At 43.4% G+C, this 23,028-nt stretch overlaps 3 protein-coding genes across 5 annotated transcripts in view; 1 reads left to right on the top strand and 2 right to left on the bottom strand.

Annotated features, from left to right (window-relative positions):
* HPS4 (HPS4 biogenesis of lysosomal organelles complex 3 subunit 2) overlaps nucleotides 1-3,578 on the bottom strand; it is a 45,341-nt gene extending 41,763 nt beyond the window's left edge. For 2 of the 3 annotated variants that reach the window (XM_066603914.1, XM_066603912.1), the window contains exon 1: nucleotides 3,490-3,578. The gene's annotated coding sequence lies outside the window, so the exon portion shown is untranslated. The other variant, XM_066603913.1, reaches the window with a different exon arrangement.
* Nucleotides 3,579-3,588: 10 nt separating this feature from the next.
* SRRD (SRR1 domain containing) lies at nucleotides 3,589-17,701 on the top strand. The gene is made up of 8 exons (XM_066603916.1): nucleotides 3,589-3,657; nucleotides 6,607-6,777; nucleotides 9,444-9,484; nucleotides 10,932-11,146; nucleotides 13,572-13,670; nucleotides 14,549-14,700; nucleotides 14,833-14,878; nucleotides 16,777-17,701. The coding sequence occupies exons 1-8, from the start codon at nucleotides 3,650-3,652 to the stop codon at nucleotides 16,966-16,968; spliced, it is 924 nt and encodes a 307-aa protein (XP_066460013.1). The 5' UTR covers nucleotides 3,589-3,649; the 3' UTR covers nucleotides 16,969-17,701.
* A 3,107-nt stretch (nucleotides 17,702-20,808) lies between these two features.
* Nucleotides 20,809-23,028, bottom strand: part of LOC136628199 (clustered mitochondria protein homolog) — a 46,209-nt gene continuing 43,989 nt past the window's right edge. Inside the window, exons 25-26 of the mRNA XM_066603917.1 lie at nucleotides 22,751-22,824; nucleotides 20,809-22,648 (exon numbers count right to left, since the gene is read on the bottom strand). Coding sequence (XP_066460014.1) covers nucleotides 22,144-22,648; nucleotides 22,751-22,824 — 579 coding nt within the window. The 3' untranslated portion in view covers nucleotides 20,809-22,143. The remainder of the gene's footprint in view (nucleotides 22,649-22,750; nucleotides 22,825-23,028) is intronic.

A 23,028-nucleotide genomic window follows, 5' to 3' on the forward strand; every position in this document is an offset into this window, starting at 1 on the left:
AAAATGATGTTTTTGCACTGAAAAAAAATCACTCTAGAGTACTGGCCACTAGTGATCTCCCTTCTAATTTGCTGTCCACTGACTGTTGTCATGCCAAGCTTGCCTCTAGTAATAGAGATAACAAAATAGAGAATAGGAAATGAAGGAGGGTGAGGAGTCTTGTTGTCCAATGAAGTCTATGGAGAGGGGGAAGTTAAGAAACAGAAACACAAATATGCCTGCAGTAAACAGTAAGTGATTATTTACTGTGTAACAACCATGGAAATCACATCTACACTGCTCAGCACTTCTCCAGTGTCCTCCATAATATGTCTCTCCATGTATTACAGAGGAGAATCTACAGTTTTCTCTGTGCACACATAACAGTCGGCTTCTCCCAACAGCTCAGAGACAACTGAGAATTGCAGATACAGGCTTTAGAGGAGAAAATCATTGATAAATAAGATACAAGCCAAATAGTGGCCAGAAATAGTGTTAAGCTGCCATGTCTGTACATGAAACATATCTAACTTTTCAAAACATTCTTCAAGCATGAATTCCTAATGGTTCTCAAGATCTCTGCTTGCAGCTGTTGAATGGAAACAGTCATTGTTTACCACTGGAGGATTACTCTCGCTCATCCTGTGGTGACAACCAACATGGCGGCACTTTCTGGTATCAGTAAGGCTGCGTTCACACTAGCGTTTTTGAGCTTTGTGCTTCCATCTGCTTGTCAGCATTTAAAAGGAGGTGGTGGTTGTTGAAGGAGTGTGGCTCAGTGGTTAGCACTGTTGCCTTGCAATATGGGGCTGCTAGGTTCCATTCCCATCAAGGGCAACATCAACTTTCAAAAACCCTTTAGTGAGCACCTTTTTACGACGATCAATAGTGGGCTTTAAACCCGCGCATACATCTTTATAAGGCGATGGCTTAGCTGATTACTGACAGCCAGGCTCCTGCTCTTACAGCCAGCAATGGAGAGACCTTGAATCCTGGCAACTTAACACCTTAAATGCCACAGCCAATAGCAACTACAGCATGTAAGCAAATGACAGGGGGAGGGGCTTTGTCTCCCATCAGCAATCTACAGTATGATCACAAGGTATCAATGGGTTCCCATGGCAGCCTGACAAAGGCCTCTATGTCTGCCATGTAACTTAGCCTATTAGGCCCCACCTCCAACAGAGTCTAATAGGCTGCTGTCATAGCTTTAGTAGAATGCACCTACATGGTGTGCCGCAAGAGCCTACCAGGGGTGCCGCGTCACCGGGGCAGATTGGCCCAACAATATTTTTCCTGGTGTACTGGTGGGCCGGCACCTGGAGATTTTAATATAGCCTCTGGGTCCACCAGCTACAGTGGCCTATAAGGTTCAGCCTATGGTTGAACTTCGTAGGCTTTATAATACACTGCTATAGTGTAGTATAGCAGTGTATTAAATTAATTAAAAAAAAGGTGATATTCAAAAGTCCCCTAATGGACAAAAATAAAAAAATTAAATAGATACATTTAAAAAAAAAGGCAAAACCCAACATGTCCCCCATTACTATGCAGTATTACTCTGCACCAGCAGTCCACCATCAGGGCTGCTGGCTTATATATTTATCATTTTTTTTATTATTTCACAGGAACATCAGCTAAAACCTCTGAGTGCTCGAATATATTAGCCATCGTTTACTACCAGATAGCATAGTAGGATTTAAGAGCCAGAAACTCTGCTAGTCCTCTATATAGGGATTGAATATGATATAGAGTAATTAGAGGGACACTGCTTGAATAGGACAGCAGAAACCAACTTGCTGATATGAGAAAACAGGACTTCATAGAATTAGGGTTGCAGTTTCTGAATTCTATCTACTGAAGAGAACTTACTTAGAGGAAACATATTTATTTTTTCCTTTTGTCATTGTACAGATACATAGAAGAAGCCTATGAGAAATCAATAGGTTTCCTTGAACTGTCTATAGCATCGATCAAGTCAGTTACTATAATGAGCGTCACACATTGATAGCTCTAGTGAAGAGAGAATGTACATATACCAGTGTTTCCCCAAAAATAAGACAGTGCCAGATTAATTTTTGTTCAAAAAGGTTTAACTGTTTAACTGTTTTACATGTATAGCTGCCTGGACACTATTTAAATTGACTTTTTTAATTGTTAGCAGGGCTTAATTTTGGAGTAGGGCTTATATTTCAAGCATCCTGAAAAAGCCTGAAAAATCATTTTGCATCCTCAAAAATTCTGGAAAATCCTGCTATGTCTTATTTTCAGGAAAACAGGGTAGATATGAGGTGCACCTGGGTCCCTGAAGAGCTTGCCTCAAGTGAAACGCCTTGGATAGTTAGGATCATTACTTAGACCATTCCCATACGTCTCTCTTAAATGAAGTGAAATTAAATACTAATTACTTTAAGACAACATTATTACTGCCAGGTCAGCACAGGGGAAGCATTTTTAAAATGGAGCAATGACAACATGATGGAGCATTTTAATGATGGCAACAATATGACGGGGTATTACTACTGCCGGGGCCACTGGAATAATGGAGGTATAATCATATGTTGTTCAATAAAGTTTAATTTAAAGAAAATAAAAGTTAAAAATACACACTTTTCCCTACAAAAACACTTCTGGATAAAACACTGAAAACAAATTTTGAAAAACCAACCCATAATCGGTATTACCGCGTATGGAACGACCCAAACAACGACAAGATTTTGGTATTTATCTCACTTAGTGAATGCCAAAAAAATATAGTTTTAAAAAGTAATTATTTTTCCTTGTCTCCCCGCAAAACATTTAAAAAAAAAAAGCAGTATGTACCTCAAAATAGTACCACTCTTCCCGCAACAAAACACAAGCCCTCGCAACGCTCCGGTACCGGAAACATAGAACGCTTATGGGTCGCAGCGAGGCAGATTCAATTGTTGGCTTTTAAAAGCATGTTTCTGTTGTGCTAAAGTAGTAAACAATAAAATCTCTATAAAGTCGCGGTAATTGCGCCGATCCAGATAAGAAAGGACTAAGGGGTTAAATTCAAAGACAGATACATTGAAAACAGGAATCCCAATGCTGCCCTGTAGTCCCCAGCCCATAGACATCTGTACCCAGGAATATACAGCACCTACCTCTGTCACAGCCTGCCAGATACATGCAGCTCCACTAATCATAAGACACTTCTCGTGATGCCTCCACTTCCTCCCTCAGGCTATACTACCAGTGACCACTAGGTGGCGCACAAGCCTAACCGTGCACCAACTACCACATCTAGAGATAGCGCTGTGCGCGGCGCCTCGTGTATCAGAGCTCATCCAATCAGAGTGCGGCTTGCATTCCTCCAGTGATTGCTGGAAGATGAGAGCTGAACTGTGATTGGTCGCTACGGCTTACTAGTAGTTTCCTCGCCGAGATGGCGGTTATGTCTGATGCACATTTATCACACAAAACCCATACATTGTGTTCTCTAAACTCAGTGATATAAAAGTGCTGTGTGAAGCCCTGCGGACTTACGTAACATTAGCCACTAATTTCCTACTGTCAAAATAAGCGTCGCATGATATCTACGTCCGTCCTCCCCGTATACGTCACCTCCCTGCGTCCGCACTGTGAGCGACACGCTGTAGGAAAGAGGCTTGGAACGCCCGGCGGCTTCCGGTCTTGGAACGCAAAAATGGACAAGTGAGTATTTCGGTGGAACGCAAGATTTGTGCACGTGGCCTGGAGCTGGCGGTTGTACATCTTGTCCCGTGCTGATAGTCCGTGTTCATGATATGGTAGAAGAACCCGGCTATCATGGCGCTGGCCGGCTGTGTGCTGCACATACATGGGACAAGTCCTACCTGCAGGCAGCAATGACTTAGGCAACGCCCCTTATGTCCCAGCCAGATAGCAGCTGTACACAGTGATAGTTACAGTGCGGTTACCTCCACTGGGCATCTTCTCTGATTGGACCCAGGCCAGTACAACTGGTCATTGCATGCTCTCCCCAGCCTGCTGCAACCCTGCAAAAGCTTTCAGTAACCCCACCCCGCGTAGTACCAATGCGTGCTCTGCAGCCCCACTAGGTGGTAATGTCTCTTCTGCAGCCCCGCAGCACCAGTCGGTTCCCCCTCCTGAACCCCCATGGCCCAGTATAATCCTCCCATTTTCGGACACGCCGGGCAGATTATCCAAAATACATCAGTTTATGGTGCAAAGTGCACTGGAAAAGTCTTACATTCTTTCTGCCAAAGTTATTATGTGTTTTTAGTCACTTTTGAACAGTTTTTGCAAGTTGTCAAAAAAAAAAGGAGCATGGCCTAAATGGTGCCAAAAAATTGCTGCAAAGTGCACCAATTTTTTAGATAAATTTTTGGTGTAAAATAAGGTGGTATAAACTTAGATTAGCCCGTCTTAAAGGGATATTCTCATGTCAACTTTTCATAGCCAAGATGGGAATCTACTGCTATCCAGCTGGTAACCATGACAACAGTCAAATGCTTCATGACAGTGAATATGAGTGTCGGGAGCAGTGCGGCGCGCTCCACTGATTCCATAGCTGTTGATCACTTCAGTAATAGCTCTGCGCTGCACCGTCTGACCGCTGGTGGTAACAGAGCGCCGGGCCTTGCCATCTTGGCCATGAAATGGCAGGATGAGGGCATCCAACAGACTTACTATCTACCTGCGATGGACCTGGTGCACTGTACGACTACCCGCCTTAGTAATGTTTAGCTGGTATTAGTAGATCTGCCCCATTGTACTCGGAGCAGGGGGTCATTCTCTGTACGCAGCGCGCTGTCTGGGGCCACTGACTGCTGGAGGGGTTTTACCACGGACAATTGACAGAGCTTCAAAAGGGGAGGCCCAGCGGTGGGAAGTCAGGAAATGAGGCGTACCCCCTGAATGGTGGGACACCCCTCCAAAATCCAGGACTGTCCTGCTGCATCAGGGAGGCCTGTCAATGGTGACACTGGGGCGCCTCTACACTGGTGGTAAAATCCTGCGATGCGAGAGTGATGGTTTCCTTCGCAAAAAAAATGCAGCATGCTCTATCTTTCTGCATTTTTTTTATCATTGTTTCCCTATGGAGTCTCCTTTTTATCGCATCGCAAAGCCCAAGGTTGCGTTTTTCTATGTAATGCGTTTTTAACATTAGAAAGTCTTATTGCTGCAAAATCAGTTTATCAGCTTGGACAGCGCTGGAAGCAGATTGCGTTGTCAGTATGGCTGTTGCCCAGTTTGGTACTACTGAAAATCCAATGGGATCAGTGCCTGCAGTACCCAGCCGGGCTGCTGCAATATGGACAGCGCTGTCCGCACTAACAGTGGGCCTGGCGATCAGTTGGTTGGTGGGAATCCTAAGCGACGGACCCCTAGCCAATCAACTATTGATTACTACCCTGAGGATACATCATCAATAGGAAAAGTCCTGAACAACCCCTTTAAACTACATCTGTATGTTAGCAGTTATTTTTAACCCCTTAAGTACCAGGGTATTTCGGTCCTAAAGGAGCAGACACATTTTAAAATTGATTTTACTAGTGATGAGCGAGCATACTCGCTAAGGGCAATTGCTCGAGCGAGCATTGCCCTTAGCGAGTACCTGCCCGCTCGAGAGAAAAGGTTCGGGTGCCGGCGCGGGGGAGCGGTAAGTTGCGGCAGTCAGCGGGGGGGAGAGAGAAATCTCCCCTCCGTTCCTCCCCGCTCTCCCCCGCAGCTCCCTGCCCGCCGCCGGCACCCGAACCTTGTCTCTCGAGCGGGCAGGTACTCGCTAAGGGCAATGCTCGCTCGAGCAATTGCCCTTAGCGAGTATGTTCACTCATCACTAGATATTACCCATATGGTGGTTTTACAGCCCTATTTTTTTTACTTCAGCTACCAAAATTGCTTTTACTGCAGTTTTTTTTCCGTGACACATAGGGCTATTTTTTTTATACCTTGTTTTTCTCAGATTTTTTTTTTATCATTTAATAGCGTTAAAAAGTTTTTTTAAAAGTTGTTTTTTTTATTTATAACTTAATTATTTTTAAAATTAGTATATTTACTGGAGGAATTGGTTCGGCCCAATGTCCACTTGCACACACGGATTCCACTGAATCCAGCTGTACTCCCGAACATGGACAGAAAAATACATTTTCTTACCTCTCCGGCTCCAGTGCGGATCTCCGCTGCGCTGGCCAGATCGTCTTTCTTCAACATGGCGGATGCGTCCGGACGTGCCGGACGCATGCACAGTGCTATTTTTTTAAATATCCTGCTTTCCCACAGATCCGCGGCACAGCCACAGTGACAGCTGCTGGTGTTCCGCGTATAGGACAGCTTCCATTGACTTCAATGGAAGCCGTCTCTGCGGGATCCACAGGAAAATGGAGCATGCTGCGATTTCTTCCCGTGCGTGCGATCCGCACGCCGGGAAAAAAAATCACATCTACATGCTTTTAGTTGCCGTGCGGATGCTAATGCATCCCTGTAGGCTTGTAAAGCCGCGGATGACACGCACAGATTTTATAATTAAAATCTGCCCATGGTCATTTTGTTTCAGACGTTTTAATCCATACTTTCCCTTTTGTGTTGTGAGGGATCACTATGCATGTGATGATCCTATACATACGACAGTTACATCCTGCCTGTATCTGCTGTCTGCAGGCCCTGGGTGGGATCCGACACGTGGCAGGTGGTCAGCAAGAAGAAGTCCACCAAGAAGTCCTCCTGCCGAAGGGAAGATTCAGCTTGTAAAGCTGCTGGTTCTGAGCAGCCCCATCACTTGTATGCAGCCCAGGACTGCACCGACGCGGTCAAGAGAATTAACAGAACCATGTAAGTGACTCGCCATTACTACCTTATAATACAAAGACATGCGGTATGTAGTACAACGAAGCTGGAGAGCGCAGGTAAACTGATGTAAGACCTACAGATTCGCCGACCGTATCCAGCAGACCTATGCAACGAACTATAGAGCTACATGTGTCTATAGAACAGAAATCTGTGTCATGTGGTCAACTCCACTTTTCCGTACAGTTGAGGTAACTATATCCCCGCGAATATACTTTTGGCTAGTCACCGCTTAACAATGCAGCCCTTTTTTTTCCATTTTTGTTTTTTCCTCCCCCCTTTTAAAAAATTGTAACTCCTTTATTAATCCATCGTTGTCGCTTGTTTTTTGTGGGATGAGTTGTATTTTTCAATGGTACTATATAATGTACTGAAAAACTTCTAAGTGGAGTGAAATGGAAAAAAAACAACATTCCACCATCTTTCGGTGCGTCTTTGTTTCTACGGCGCACAAACTGCAACGAAAATGCCATAATAATAATGATAACTTTATTCTATGGGTCAGTACCATTACTATGATATCAAACTCATATAGTTTTTTTTCTGCTGTACTCTTATTTTTTTATTATTTTCTGCCGCCATCCTCTGCCTGCAGTAACTTTTTAACTTTTTCATTGACGTAATCGTGCGAGGGTTCATTTTTTGCAGGATGTCCTGTAGTTTACATTGGTACCATTTTGTAATACATACGGCTTTTTGATCGCTTTTTATTGCATTTTGTTCTTGGAGACGGGTTGATCGAAAAAGCACATTTCTGTCGTTTTTTTTTTCTTTTCTGACGACGTTCGTCGTGCGGAGTAAATAATGCGTTCCTCTCATAGATTGGACTTTTACTGACGCGGCGATACCAAAGATGTATTTTTGTTTTACTATTTATCTCCTGTTATTGTAAATATGGCAAAAGGTTTTTTTTTTTACTTTTATTACTTTTTTATTTTTTTAACAATTAGTTCTTATTTTACTTTTTTTTTTTTTGTTTTAGTCCACAGAGGGGACTTCAACTAGCAATGCTTTGATCACTCCTAGAGTATGATACGATGCCATAGCATTGCATCATACTGAAATACTGCGGTAGCCAAAGAAAAAAAGGCCCTGATGTTTCAGTGGTATGGATATAGATGACTGGTAACTTACTTATTAGGGGTGCCTGGTCCACTGCACCCCTCAATCCCGGAAGGCATACAGTGCAGTCAGATTTAGGAGATGTTTTCAGGTTCCAAGCTGGTTTATTCAAATATATGCAACGCGTTTCGACTTTAGGGAAGCCTTTATTAAGCATACACCACTTTAAAAACAACACACATATATGTACACAAACTAAAAATTGTGTCAGAATTGCCATCAGGTGTCGGCTGTAGAAAACAGGATCTCCTTTCATATATACTCCGACTCTGCAGGACGCAACTGTACGACCTATAGCGGGAAGGGGTTAAAGTGTATGGGCACATCAGCAAGCATGTGTGAAACCACAAATTATCACAAAACCAGTTTCTACCTCATATGGAAATACCTCCAATGTGAACTGTACCCTTATACTCGTCTGCCCAAAAGGTTTCCAGGGATCATTTGGGGAGCGTCCCCACAGCATTTATCACTGCACTGTGGGATTATTTCAGGGGTTCCATCATCCTGAACGGAACCAGTTGCTTGCAGTAGTGAAAGGGACACTATTTTGTTTCCGTTTTACAAAAGTTCTGTTTGTTCTATTTGGCGTATAGACTAGCACAGTCGACTACATCATTCCATACTCCAAATATAACGATACGGACGGCACCCTTGTAAATGGACACCAAAGTGATGCCTGTTTCCCCATTGAAAGTGACCGGTCCCATTCTGGGTTGCGCCGCAGTTCTGTTTTCAGCTGCTGTGATGGAACCCCTGATGTAACCCCACAGTGTAGTAAAGAGTGCCGTGGGAACACTCCCCAACAGACAGCAGCGGTACCGACCCACGTGATACGTATTACTGCTGTGTAGGGTAATGTGACTTACATCTATAGAACATGATTATGAAGATCCATATTTCAATCTGTTTATGTATCATCATAGATGGACGCATCAGAGCAGAGATAATAAACTAAGGCCTCATGTCCACTGGCAAAATCGAATTGCGGATTCCACTGCGGAATCCGCATTCAATTTTGCCCATTGGGATCCATTAGCCATCCACGGGCAATTAAATTGTAATTTGCACCCGCGGATGGCATTTTAATGGATTTGCGTTTTCTCCTGCACGTGAGAGAAAACTCTGCATGCTCCATTTTCTGCGGGTCTCCCGCGGGCTTCCATAAAAGCCTATGGAAGCCGTCCGGTCTTGCGGTACACCCGCAGCTGAATTTCTGCTATCTGGCGCGGGAGAGCAGGAGTTCAAAAAGGAAAAAAAAAAAAGAGTGCACGGCGTATGCGCGCGGCACGCTTCCGGCGTGCTGAGCGCATCCGCCGGGCAGAGAGAAAGAAGATCTGGCCGCGATGGACAGTAACCCTCAGCGTCCGGACAGGTAAGAAAAATCTATTTTCAGGCCTCATGTCCGCGGGAAAGGAGGGTCCCGCTGTGGATTCTGCATGGAGAATTTCCTAGTGGACATGAGGCCTAAAACCTCCTGAAAGATCTCTGTGTAACTAACTGTCTCTCCCGCTTTCTTTTTATTTCAGGACAGACCTGCGAATGTCGGACTTTTGGGACTCTTGTCAAGGTGAGAACACGGAGACCTGCAGTATGTAGACGTGATTAGCTTTTGTAGAGAGCATGTAGTATGTTCGGCCTCCATATTTAAGGGTGATTACTGTCATGCTGTAGTTGATTCTTCTTTGTGGTAGGTAATAAATTCCCGTACCCATTCTGATCCCCGTGTACCTCAGGCGCCCGTAACCGTTGTAGATCTGATCAATTGATACAGAGACCAGTCAAGGTGGCAGCCTGCAATCAACAGATACCCATGTGTGTTTGTGGCTGAGGTCTGCCCTATGTACGTTCAACAGACCCAAAAATTAATGTCCAAGACAGGACTGCAGAAATTTATCGTTAAAAAAATATTTATTGAGAATTACAAATATAATAGAAGCATTTAAAAAACATCAATACAAGGGAAACCCATCACCAAGGTCACACATATAAGACGTTCCCAAAGAAAGTCATGCTTATATAAACCTACAATAGGCACAACCAATCTCACTACCATACATGTAGTAAAGTGTTACCATGTGACCGAGGATCTGAAAATCCCGTCTCACGCTTAGCTTCGCCCAGTGGTTCAGTCTGCATTTCCTTTATGTTCTGTTTTTTAAATGCTTTGATTATATTTGAAATTCTCTATTTTTTAATGATACATTCCGGCAGTCCTGTCTTGGACATTTATTTTTGGGTCTATCGGTTGATGTATGGGACTGACATTTTTTGGTGGGCCAATAGTTCTCTTCATATAGGATTCACACTATGTACGGTCACCCTAATGTGAGGTTTTAATGATAGGTCTGACGGTCGCCAAAAAGGATGGTTAATTTTAACCTACTAAAACGTTCCCACTAATAATTTGTTCAGTTGGTCTCAGTGGATACAGATCATTGTGAAAGGTCACACTGCTGGAGCTGCACATAGACCAGCGATGATAACCAGAGATGGTCCTTCTTTTCTATGGGGCTATCAATGGTGCCCTTTGGAGGCAGTAGTTTATTCATATAATGTATGCATGTTCCGGGTTCTTCAGAGCCCTCTTCTCTAACTTTTAGTGGAAGTGTCCCCAATAGAGATGAGCGAGCGTACTCGGATAAGCACTACTCGCTCGAGTAATTGGCTTTATCCGAGTATCGCTGTGCTCGTCCCTGAAGATTCGGGTGCCGCTGCGGCTGACAGGTGAGTCGCAGCGGGGAGCAGGGGAGAGCGGGCGGGAGAGAAGGAGAGAAAGATCTTACCTCCGTTCCTCCCCGCTCTCCCCTGCAGCTCCCCGCTCCGTGCCGGCACCCGAATCTTTAGCCCCAAGCACAGCGATACTCGGATAAAGCCAATTACTCGAGCGAGTAGTGCTTATCCGAGTACGCTCGCTCATCTCTAGTCCCCAACTAATGTTGACAGTGTTCTAACCTCTCATGCAGAAGACATCAGTTTTACAAGCTTTTCAGCAGTTTCTTACCTATCTTTCCTAGGTTGTCTTCTCCGATGTCAAGATATTTCAGCAGTGACTTCAGATGATGGCAGTATTGAGGAGCTAGTGAAGAACATGAACCTTGAGGGCTCCATCGCTACCTGCATTTCTTTCCAACACTGTGACTGTGTGTGTTATGGTCTGGGAAACTTCACATCGTGTCTTACTTCCCGACACCAAATGGCTTTCTTACTTTTATTCCTGGAACGCTTTAAGGTGATGATTGAACATGATGAGAAGACATCACAGAGTCATTATATCCTTGTACACCATTTTCAAATTTTGATTAAACTAAAAGGGGTTTGCCCACCATAGGAAGGGATGGCACGTTATCAGGACGTGACTACGATCATTGGTTGACTGACTGCTCCGACCGCCACTGGTCCCTAGAAGGAAAGGACTGCATCTAGTCTCTTCTGCAATTTCTTAGCACAACTTTTTGTATGTGGCGCCAGGTCAAGTGTGGAGAGATGCAGAGGAAATATCTGATATGGATGCGGCTCCTTCTTTCTAGTAATGGTAGATCCTTGGGATGATTTTTTTCCCCCATGAAATAAGCAGGTTATATATTTTCTGGACAATAGTAAGAGTTAGTACTTTTCATGGTATAAATCGCAGTACCAAAATCTGTTATTCTGCCATAGGAAGCAGTGTCTTAAGGCCCATGTAGACACAATGATTATATATATATTATCGATCAAAAGCCATCTTTTGAGCGATAATTGTTGCGTCTAAACGCGCTGCCATTGTGCACTGTTCGAGCAGTATTTGCTCCTCGGTGATTTCTAGAAATGACAGATGACTCTTATCAGCGCTGCATGCTGATTTTCTCAGCGGGCGGTGCTGATAGTATTCTTTCAGCTGATATCCCGCTGGCAGTTCTTAGCGGGATACCACCTGAAAGCTCAGAGAGCAAAGCAGCTGCTGTTCCTGGAGCTGTCAGCGGTGTCCCGCTCCGCTTGCATTAACACTTAGGTAGCTAACTAGCTACTTAAAGTTAGTCCAAGTTCGCTAATTCTGAATTATGTATTTGCGTGCAAAAAATGGGTGCACACAATACGCAGAAAATAGAGCCCATTGATTTCAGTGGGTTGGTTCACATGCGCATACTTGGCATGCACAATTCCATTGCACAAAAAAAAACGAAGCATGCTCTTTTTTTCTTGCACATTTGCAATGGGAAAGAACACATATTGAACCTATTAAAATAATTGACCATTTCAATGGCTGAGAGAATCTGTGCGTGTTTTATATATAAAAAATATATACATCACCTGCCACTGTTGAATTCAATGAATGGCTGAGCGCTGCCTGTGATTGGCTGAGCTCTCAACCAATCAGACACAGCCTTTTTAGCAGGCGGGAATTTGGAAAAAGCTTCAGTACACTGCCCAGGAGCAAAGCGGCTAGATGCGCTGAGCCCGACAGTGGCGGAGAGGTGAGTATGTGTGTATATATATATATATATATATATTTATTTTTTATTTTTTATTTTTTTTTTACACAAGCTAGGCATGATTTTCAGGGAAGGGCTTATAAGTCAAGCCCTTCCCCGAAAATCCCTCTGGTTGGTGCCTGCTGCCCATTGCTTTCATTGAGGTTGCCAGCAGCAGCGGCGGCCCCGTTGAAAGCAATTGACACGGAGCTTCGTTCACGCGTTTTTCTGCACATCCGTGCAGTGCTGTGTTTTGTGCAGCACGGATGCGTGCAAAGCAACGCTCGTGTGAACGAGGCCTTAGAAACATTTAAATACTCCCATTGAAAAATACAATGCATTCTGCAAAAAGCAAGCCCTTAGTTACATTGATGGAAATAAGAAAGTTATGATTCTTTTGAAAGTGGGGAGGAGAAGCCGTAAATGTAAAAAATATAAACACAAAAAGGCGGCATTCTTAAGGGTGTTTTTACATCTAACGTTTTACCGTTCACTTGTCAAATCGTTCACAGAGACTGAAGATTAGGGAACGAGTTAACAATGATTTTTATGCCTGCATGAAATGAATAAGCGAACTAATTATTATCGGTGGCTCAATTATCATTCAAATTTGAACGATGTAGCGTGTTTTTTTTTTTCTTTGTTTTTTAATAACGATAATTATTCTGTCTATACGTACCTTAAAATACCGCAGTTAATATGCAGATGTGCACCATAAATTCTGTCCATACAACAGTAGTTGTATCTGGATAATGCTGACAACCAGGGGCGTAGCTAAAGGCCCATGGGGGCTCAGCTGCAAAAGTTTATCTTGGGGCCCCCAACTTCTCTGAACGCAGAGGCGTAACTTAAAGCTCCTGGGCCCCAATGCAAAACCTGTAACGGGGGGCCCACAACTATAATGCTTTATTCATAGTACTGGACTCCCTATTGGGAGAAGAGAGGCCTTATGGGCCCCCTAAGGCTCCTGGGCCTGGGTGCAACCACATCCCCTGCATCCCCTATAGTTACGCCAGTGCTGACAGTAGTATCCTCTCTCGGGGCATGCGATTCTTGTAGATTTATAGACTGTGGGATTTGTTTTTTAGGTTAGTTTAGCCTCAAGGACAAAGTATTGAGATTTCAAGGCAGCTGATGTCATAAATCAGGAGCAGCTTCCAGCGAGCGGTCCTTGACATACTCTCATAATGTCTGTTTCCTCCCCAGATCCCCAGACATCAGTGCTACGTTTTTGATCCTGTATTTTCTCCATTGGAGCTGGCTGTACTTAAGGAACTAGGGCTGACGGTTGTGCTGGAAAACGAGGTAAGTTCTGCTACGTGCACTTATTTTACAAGAGTGAGGGTGAGTGCACACGGGCGGATTTGAATTGCGGAATCCAGAGTGGGCGACCGCAGTGCAAAAATGATTCTTCATGCTCACGAGCGGAAAACCAATTGCGGTTTCCGTTCGCAGATGAAAAATGGCAGCATGTTTTATTTTCCTGCAGATTCCGCACGGACGGCTTTCATTGAAGTTAACTTTTAGTTTTTATGACTTTCTCTTAATTTAGGGCTTATTATTAAATGCTTTGAGCTTGCATTCCTTCTTGATGATCGTTATTAATAACCCCTCAAGGACGCGGCCCTTTTTTTCCCCCTCCATTCCCGGTTTTTCCACCCGCTTAGAAAATTCGAGCTCTTTTATTTAACCATCGACGTAGATGTCTAAGGGCTTATTTTTGGCAGGACAACTTGTATTTTTCATTGGTAATGTACAGAAAAACGTTTAAAAAATTCTAAGTGGAGGGAAACGGAAAAAAACAAAATTCCACCATCTTTGAGTACGTCTTGTTTCTATGATGTACACACTGCAATGTAAATGACCTGATAACTTTATTCTATGGGTCAGTACGATTACTGCGATTCCAAACTGATAAAGTTTTTGTTTTTTGCTGTACTACTTTAATTTTTTCCAAAGGTAGTTTGCCTATCAAGTCACAGGTGTGACTTGATAGGCAGTCTGCAATGGCAGCCCTGGGACTTTTTAGAAGACCCCTGGCTGCCATGTCAATCCGCGATCTTATCGTGGGGGTCAGTATAGGAGCCCCAAACATTAATCAGGGTATTTAAATGCCGCTATCAGAATTTAAAGGGTTAACAGGTACAATGAGGAAACTGTTATCTGTCCCCTTTTCATTACAGGAGGGCAAACGTTCAGTCTGTAAGCCCACAGTGTTTTACATGCTACATTGCGGCAAGGCGTTGTACAATAACTTGCTCTGGAGAAACTGGTCATGTGAAGCTTTGGCGCAAACCGTTATTATTGGCAACAGTTTCAGAGGAATGGAAGAAAGGTTGGTATTTAAAATAAATCCTTATTTTATAGGTTTATCAAATGGCGCACTGTGAATGAAAAAAATAAATATATATATATATATATATATATATATATATATATAAAAATAAAATATGGTCTATTCTTACAGATTGGTTTCCAGAGTCCTACAGAGAGATTACACTTATATATATAAGGTAAGCTTCATTTTACCACGCTACTATACCTTCCTTCCTATTCAAGTCTATTGAGCAACATCCTTATCCCTTTCCAATCCACTGTCTGGCGTCTAAAGACATTCTAATTGAAGGCTGTACAGCTCTGATGTCGGAAAACATCCGGCAGGGTATTCTTACTGTAGATTACTGGCCACTATGTTGTTGGGGGCCTCTCCAGCATATCCCATACCACAGTACTGGCTCTAGCCAGCAGATGGCACCATTGTATAATGACAGAAAGAGAAAGACCCCCTAGGAGACCCTGAATCCAAAATTGGAATGCAAAGGGTTAAAACACATCATATTTGCTATTTTGAACCATTTCAGGATGAATAAACTTGATTTTTTTTCTCCTGTTTTCTCTTCTCTATCAGTCCTTTTTAAACCCACTCTTGGCTTTGGCTCTATTAAAAGCTTCATCTATTAGCTGATTGCTAGTTCATTTCATCTTCTTCCTATAAACTCTTTAAGGCCCTAAATACAGCCACTAACTGAATTTCCTATATAGTTTAGAATCAGTCATCAAGGAAATATAAATGAGAGTAAAGAAAGGAGCAGCAGACCAACAGCCTTAGTGGTAGGCTAGTGAGTTCCTGAGACGAATCACTTATGGTCTTTCTTGATTTTGGGTGAATCCTTAATGGTATTTACTATAGTTAGACTAATTGGGGACAGTATAGAACTAGTCTATGCACATATTGACTATACTTACCTAAATAAGTGAGAAGTGATCTATAGTGGGTCTCGGGTCAAACCATTAGGGGCACCCACTGCAGTAAGATAAATTTTGGTTAGTGCATTACTGGTCCACATACTAACTGACAAAACCTAGTCACGTAAATAAGTGAGAGCGGTTAAACGTGGATTTATATCCGATAGGTTCTATATTTTACATTAAGAACAAAGATTTTTTTTCCTTTTTGTACTATATGTGTCTGTAAGCTTAAATTTTAAAAGTTATGTTCTAAGGTCCAATTCAGTGAAGTGGTGCTGCATGTGTGATTACAGCTTTAGAGGTTGGACCTTACACACACACACACACGCACACACACACGCACACGCACACGCACACGCACACGCACACACACACACACACTTAAATGATGCAACGCCTGCAGCCACCACTAGGGGGCACAAACTATCTTTTTTGTGCAGCTACTATTAAAGGGGTTGTCCCGCGGCAGCAAGTGGGTCTATACACTTCTGTATGGCCATAATAATGCACTTTGTAATGTACATTGTGCATTAATTATGAGCCATACAGAAGTTATAAAAAGTTTTTCACTTACCTGCTCCGTTGCTGGCGTCCTCGTCTCCATGGTTGCCGTCTAATTTTCGCCGTCTAAAATGGTCGAATGGCCAAATTAGACGCGCTTGCGCAGTCCGGGTCTTCTTATCTTCTCAATGGGGCTCCGTGTAGCTCCGCCCCGTCACGTGCCGATTCCAGCCAATCAGGAGGCTGGAATCGGCAATGGACCGCACAGAAGAGCTGCGGTCCACGGAGGGAGAGGATACCAGCGGCCATCTTCAACCGGTAAGTATAGAAGTCACCGGAGCGCGGGGATTCAGGTAAGCGCTGTGCTGTTCTTTTTTTCAGTCCCTGCATCGGGGTTGTCTCGCGCCGAACGGGGGGGGGGGGGGGGGGGGGGGGTTGAAAAAAAAAAACCCCGTTTCGGCGCGGGACAACCCCTTTAAGCTCAGTAGGAGTTACACAAATCTGTAAAGCATTGAGCGCCCCCTGGTGGTGGCTGCAGAAAGAAATACTATGCTTGTGTGCTAGTAAGCAGAAGCTGCAATTTAGTAAGCATTGCAGTGGCATGGTCTGCCTTTATGGAAGCTACTGCTGCAAATTGATTGTCTGTTCTGTATTTCAACAGAGTTTACAGATTGTAGAAGAAATGACATTTCCAGAAAGTGACCGCTATAGCGACATTTTCAATGACACGTCTATTCATAGGTTTCCTATTGCAAAACTAAAATCTTTAACTAAGGAAACATGGCAGCCTCAAGATGAACCTCAATATCAAGACTGCGACGACCTGGAAATCATTCTCAGTCCCAGAAGATAGCCATGACTGTAGCAAGGAGAGACTTTTGGTGATCTCTTTGTGCCTAACAGTATGGAGTCTTGTCTGGATGTGGGGACTGCTCCTCCGCATGATGGCCATGTGATCACTAGTCATGTACTATACGCAAAGGCGAGATCCATCCCTCCATAGAATCCTGAGCCAATAAGACTATAATCTCAAGAGAAGCACATTTCTGGGATAAGCATTGTGCTGGTGCCTTCGGAACTCCTAGTGTTACATCTGGTATCATCATGTTTTGACGTGGACACAAATTTCATGATGGCTTTCATAGAATGGTAGAGTTGGAAGGGACCTCCAGGGTCATCGGGTCCAACCCCCTCCTCAATGCATGATTCACTAAATCATCCCAGACAGATGTCTGTCCAGCCTTTGAACACTTCCATTGAAGGAGAACTCACCACCTCCCGTGGTAACCTGTTCCACTCATTGATCCCCCTCACTGTCAGAAAGCTTTTTCAAATATCTGATCTGATCTCCCTTTCAGTTTCATCCCATTGCTTCTAGTCTTTCCTTGTGCAAATGAGAATAGGGCTGATCCCTCTGCAGTGTGACAGCCCTTCAGATATTTGTAGACCGCTATCAAGTCTCCTCCCAGCCTTCTTTTTTTTTGCAAGCTAAACATTCCCAAATCCTTCAACCGTTCCTCATAGGACATGATTTACAACAGGTGGTGTGTTCACTCAAAAAATAGAATTAAAATTTTTATACTGAAATATTTAGAGCATATGCTTTTAAAATTGTCAATAAACTTATTTTGACAACACTGGAGACTTTATCATTTTCAATTGTTACTGGCAGAGAGCTGCTGAGTCTCTGGCAACTGCTCGCTCCTTATAAGTTAACTAGTAATTATTAGGAAGTTATAGTACCAGTGTTTCTGGTGGTGCAATGTGCCAGATAGCTCTGCTACATGCACGTCACACACACCTCTGCTACGTTGCTTTCGCATATGGGCTGCACGTGATTTACAAACTTCAGCAGCTCACTGAGAAGACATGTTCGCTTTCAGCTTTCACATATCTGCTGCACGAGATTTACAAACTTCAGCTGGTGGCTTGTCGCTGTATCATGTAGCTGCATTAGCTTCACAGCGGCATTGAACCGTCTGTGGTGACATGTTTGCATGACAGTGATAGTTTGTTTCAACTCTTGACTATTAGATGAAGGCTGGACTGGTGTTGGCGGCATTAGCACTTGAGATGACATGATATCCTGTTCAGGAGATGTGAGGATACTGGGGAAGGACTATGCTTCAATGTTGTTGGCCAATATGCACCGCCAGCTATGTATGTAGACATTTGTGAGGTCTCATTTATTGGAGTCTCCACACAGGTGTCCAGCGACAAACTGCCAGACTGAGTACTGGGTGTATACATAGCAACTGAGGCTGGGGGGGGGGGGGGGGTTGTGGGGGATGTAGTCCGCCCATAATCCCTTATTCAGTGCACAAGGAGGATAAAGGAGCTGTGATGACATCACCAGCATGTGATCAGGGGGCGGAGCCAAGAGTCAGTAACATACATTCACTGGTGCTGCCAGGCTCTGCATTCAACTGACGCGTCACACACGGACTGACGGACAAGTGGTTGTTAGTAGTTTGATTTTTACTTATTTACATGTGATGGAATTGTCGCAGATTTTCTGGCCTGACTCTGCCAGTCCACAGCTGCAAATCTGCACCAGAATTCACACACTGTGTATATTTACAGCTGCAGCTTCAACCAGAATTGCTATGGTAGTTTTCTGCAGAAAATCCAGCCGTGTGAATACCCCGCGACAATCTTTCATTTATGCCCTATGTAGTGCCAATATCCTCCAGTGCTGTAGCTTCATTGTCATCACTCTTGTTGGTTCCTGGCCTCAATGTCACAGGCCTGAGAAGAGGCCGCAGCACCCACACAAGCCTTTTCAAACAGCTAATTGGTTGGGGCCCGAGGGGCAGACCCTCACTGCTCTGATATTGATGACCTATCCCGATTGGTTGCGAAAATTTCTATACTGTAGTTCAAAGACTGCAAAATGAACAGAAGTTTGCATGGAAGAAGACACAACTCTATGATTCTATGTTAAACAGTACAGATATGGCAAATACCGTGGCAGAAATTTAAAGGAGCTGTATATTCTTTAAAAACTGCCATTTCTAGCACCTGTTGTATGTAGAAACTAGTATCACTTCGGTACTTTAGTATTTATTGCTAATTTTGGTCATGTGGCACTGCAAAATGTTTTTTATATGCAGCATCTTACACCAATGAAGTAAAATAGGTTAAAGGAAACAATGTAACCAAAAGGGGATAGGGCATGCCTTAGTTTAAAAAAAAAAAAGTTGACCTTATTGTGAAAACTGTATTATGAAAAGTCCCATTCACTACAATGCAGTAAGCATGACCCGTGTTTAATCACAGCAGGGCACTAAATTAAAGCTGTATTACTAATTTCCAGCCATGCTGCAAACAATGAAAAAATGCTAAAAATCCAAAAAGGTCTGACTGCCAGTTTTTATTATGAGGCAACTAGTAAAAGCTTTAGCTGGAAAACATTTTTAATAGAAAAGTAATAAAAACCATAGAAAATAACACAACAGTCATTTGCATAGTTAAATGTATCTCTTAAACCCGTTGAGCTTCTTCATTTCTGCAGACTGTGCCAAAAGGCAAATGTAAACATTCATTATATCCGCTAGTAAAATCAAGAACTTGTAAGAAATTGATGCTGGCATTTCTGTATTTCGCCTCTTTAAAATGTACACCAATTTTATTTTCTAAATCAATACTGGTAGCCTACTGGTTGAGATGGCCAAAACACGAGATGGCTTTTAGCCGAATGTTCATTCGGCAAGCAGCCATTTCTACGGCCCCAACCCATAAAAAGGCACACTCTGAATGGGGAGTAAGCAGGAGCTAGAAACTTCTGCTGGCAGCTTATGAAGGGCAAAAGGATTGACCAAGCTGAAATTCAACAGTCAGATCCTTATCACCCCGGCCCAGACATCTGCTTGTCAGGGGAAGAGTTGGGAGGCCCCTATACACATTAGAGGATTGGTTTGTCCTGTATGACAACAATTTCTTAGGGTGAAGAAGCCCGGGCTCCATACTAATAACGTCCAGGCTTCTTCACCCTAAGGAATTGTTGGTCCAACTTTTGATTTGTGTATTCAAATGGATGGATATATATATATATATATATATATATATATATATATATATATATAAAGAGTGATTTGGATTTGGGGTGTTGAGTGAGTAATCACTCCTCCAACCCACCACTCCCACCCCAACTAAGTCTGAATTTACTCTCATCAGTGAAAATAAACTCTTAGGCCTCATGTCCACGGGGAAAATAAGATCCGCTGCAGATTCTCAATGTAGAATCTGCAGCGGGTCCCTCCTGCCCCGCGGACATGAGCGCCGAAAATAGCAATTTAAAAGTATTTACCATCCGTAGCGGACCGGGAAGGTCAGCTGTTCCTCACGGCCGGATCTTCATTTTCGGCCGGCGGATGAATTCCTGACGCCGGCGGCACGTCGCCGGCACGTCGTCGACGTGCCGCGCGCATGCGCCGGGCACATCCGCCGAGCCGAAGCAAGGAAGATGCGGCCGTGAGGAAGAGGAGACCTTCCCGGTCCGCTATGGATGGTAAATACTTTAAATTCCTATTTTAGGTCTCCCGCGGATCCGGACGGCTTCCATAGGCTTCAATAGAAGCCCGCGGGAGCCGACCCCGCGGGAGACCCGCACGAAAATGGAGCATGGTCCAGATTTTTCCATGCTCCATTTTTTTTTAAATCCCTTTTATTGACGATCCGCGGGTATTTATCTACCCGCGGGTGGTCAATGCATCCCTATGGGGTGCGGATCCGCATGCGGGAGATCCGCTGCGGATCTTAAATCATATTTTGCCCGTGGACATGAGCCCTTAGGGTGACATCACATAGTGACATTTTCTTGGCACTGTTTTTGCGGGGTGCTTTGCCATTGCCTTCCCCAGTCATCTAGGAACATATTTTACCGACCTTGGAAGGATGGAAGGCTGAGCCTTCAACCTTGAGCCGGCTACCTGAACCATGTGGGGTTTGAACCCACAATCTTCAGATTGTGAGCGAGATCTTAGGACAGCATTCTGCTGCCTTAACACCCTGCACCACACAAGGGACCAATATAGAGGATACTATTACTACTGGGGTGCCTATTACTACACGGGCGGGTTTGCTATGGAACTTACAGTAGCTGTAGCTGTAGCAGCAAAATGGATGAGATTTTGAAAAACTCATCCACACGCTGTGGAAAAAATTTGCACAAAACCGGTGCGGATATTGACATGTGCGAGATTTAATTCCAGAGCATGGTAATTTTAAATATAAATGTATATCAATAACTCATCCAGTGTTCCTCCCAGTTTTGTTTTTTTTTTCGTTTTGTTTTTTACCGGCCCTGTCCTTTTTATAACGACAGAGGTAAAAATCATATATTGTGATAAGCCACGCCCCTAACCCCTCCCTTGACCACACCCTCTGTCCCACTTTAAGGCTCCACAAGGAACTTTTGCTTCAAAAAGGGCTCCATGGCTGAAAAGGTTTGGGAACCACTGTGTTAAGGTGAATTAAATTTTGGAGGCAAACAAAGCTCCATAAGGCTAATCAAAACTTGAATTTTTTCACTTTTGCCTGGAGTTAGGCGAACTTACAACACAGTGATACATGAGGCCTGGTAAAAAATACTTTACAAAGTCTTCAAGCGACAGAGGTAAGTTGATTGGATCGAATGCATATAGATTTAGTTCCCCTGAGTTACATGCATATATACAGTAATCTGAGCTATTGGTACAAGTTTACAAACTTATTTTGCAAGAACCAGTCATTGCAAGATCATTCAAAGAAAGTCTGTTACCCAAATTATTAAAAAGCCATGCTGCAAGTATGTCACTGTTCAAGAACCTGGAGACACTTAGCCTTGAAACTTCCCACTAAAATCTGTTCTTGGAAAGAAGCAACAATAATGAATTGCCTTGGCAGCTGGGAAGTCTTTTCCCTTTTGATTACTTGGTTTTTTTGGCCAGATGTACTCAGATCTCATTTTATGTTATTCACTTTCTGTTGCTCTAATCTCAGCAGCACCCGCATCTTCTTTCTTTGCGTCCTCGAGTCCTTCAATTTCTCAATCAGATTCGTTATCTCTGGCTCTATCTTTCTCCTCTGTGACCTCAATCTGTTTCTTTGCTCCATCTTGGGTATCAACATTTTCAGTCGCTTCCTCACTACTACCATTTTTTTGCTGAGCTTCATTCTTTGGTTCCTCACATTCCTTGGGCTGACCATCATCAACATTTTGTGTCTCCACTACATCTTTGTTTTGTTTTTCAGCATCACCTTTCTTCTCACTGGCATCTGTGATTTGACTTTTGACTCCATCTTGTTCTGCATGGTCACCTTTTGGTAGGTCTTCTGCTCGATCTTTTTCTGCAGTAGCCTCTTTGGGTTGGTCTTCAGAACCTTCTTTTTGCTGTTCACCTTCAGACTGACCTTTGATCACATCCTTTATCTTCTCAGTACTTGATTTTTGTTCTTCAGAAATAAATCCTCCTTGTTCTAATTGCTCTTCACCAAGGTCTGTAGAATTTTGTTTCTGGATTGGTTTTTCTTTACTTTTTTGTTCCTTGATGCTGCAAAGATAAGTGGAATAAATCACATAAAAGTTTCCAATGTGTCATTTTGAATGTATGGTATAGTAGTAAATGTCTACAGGAGCAGCAGCTATCTCTTACCCAACACTGATCTGTAAAACGCCATTTAAGAGGTTCAGCTGCTGCAACAGGGTGTCAATTCCTGGAGGGACAATCTGCAAATATATAGGAGGTTTCAAGCAAATACAGTACTATTGAAGAAATGGATACGGCACTAGGCTTAATACAGGGATCAGTCCTGCCCAGAGCCTTCCATTTAACACCAGCCATACGGCACTGAAACGTGATAACTACCCAGGGCAACAAATAGATATAGTGCAGTTGTCTAGATGTGACTTAAATAGTGAAAACATTCTACA

Source organism: Eleutherodactylus coqui, chromosome 5, assembly GCF_035609145.1.
Source record: "Eleutherodactylus coqui strain aEleCoq1 chromosome 5, aEleCoq1.hap1, whole genome shotgun sequence".
NCBI classification, from domain to species: Eukaryota; Metazoa; Chordata; class Amphibia; order Anura; family Eleutherodactylidae; genus Eleutherodactylus; species Eleutherodactylus coqui.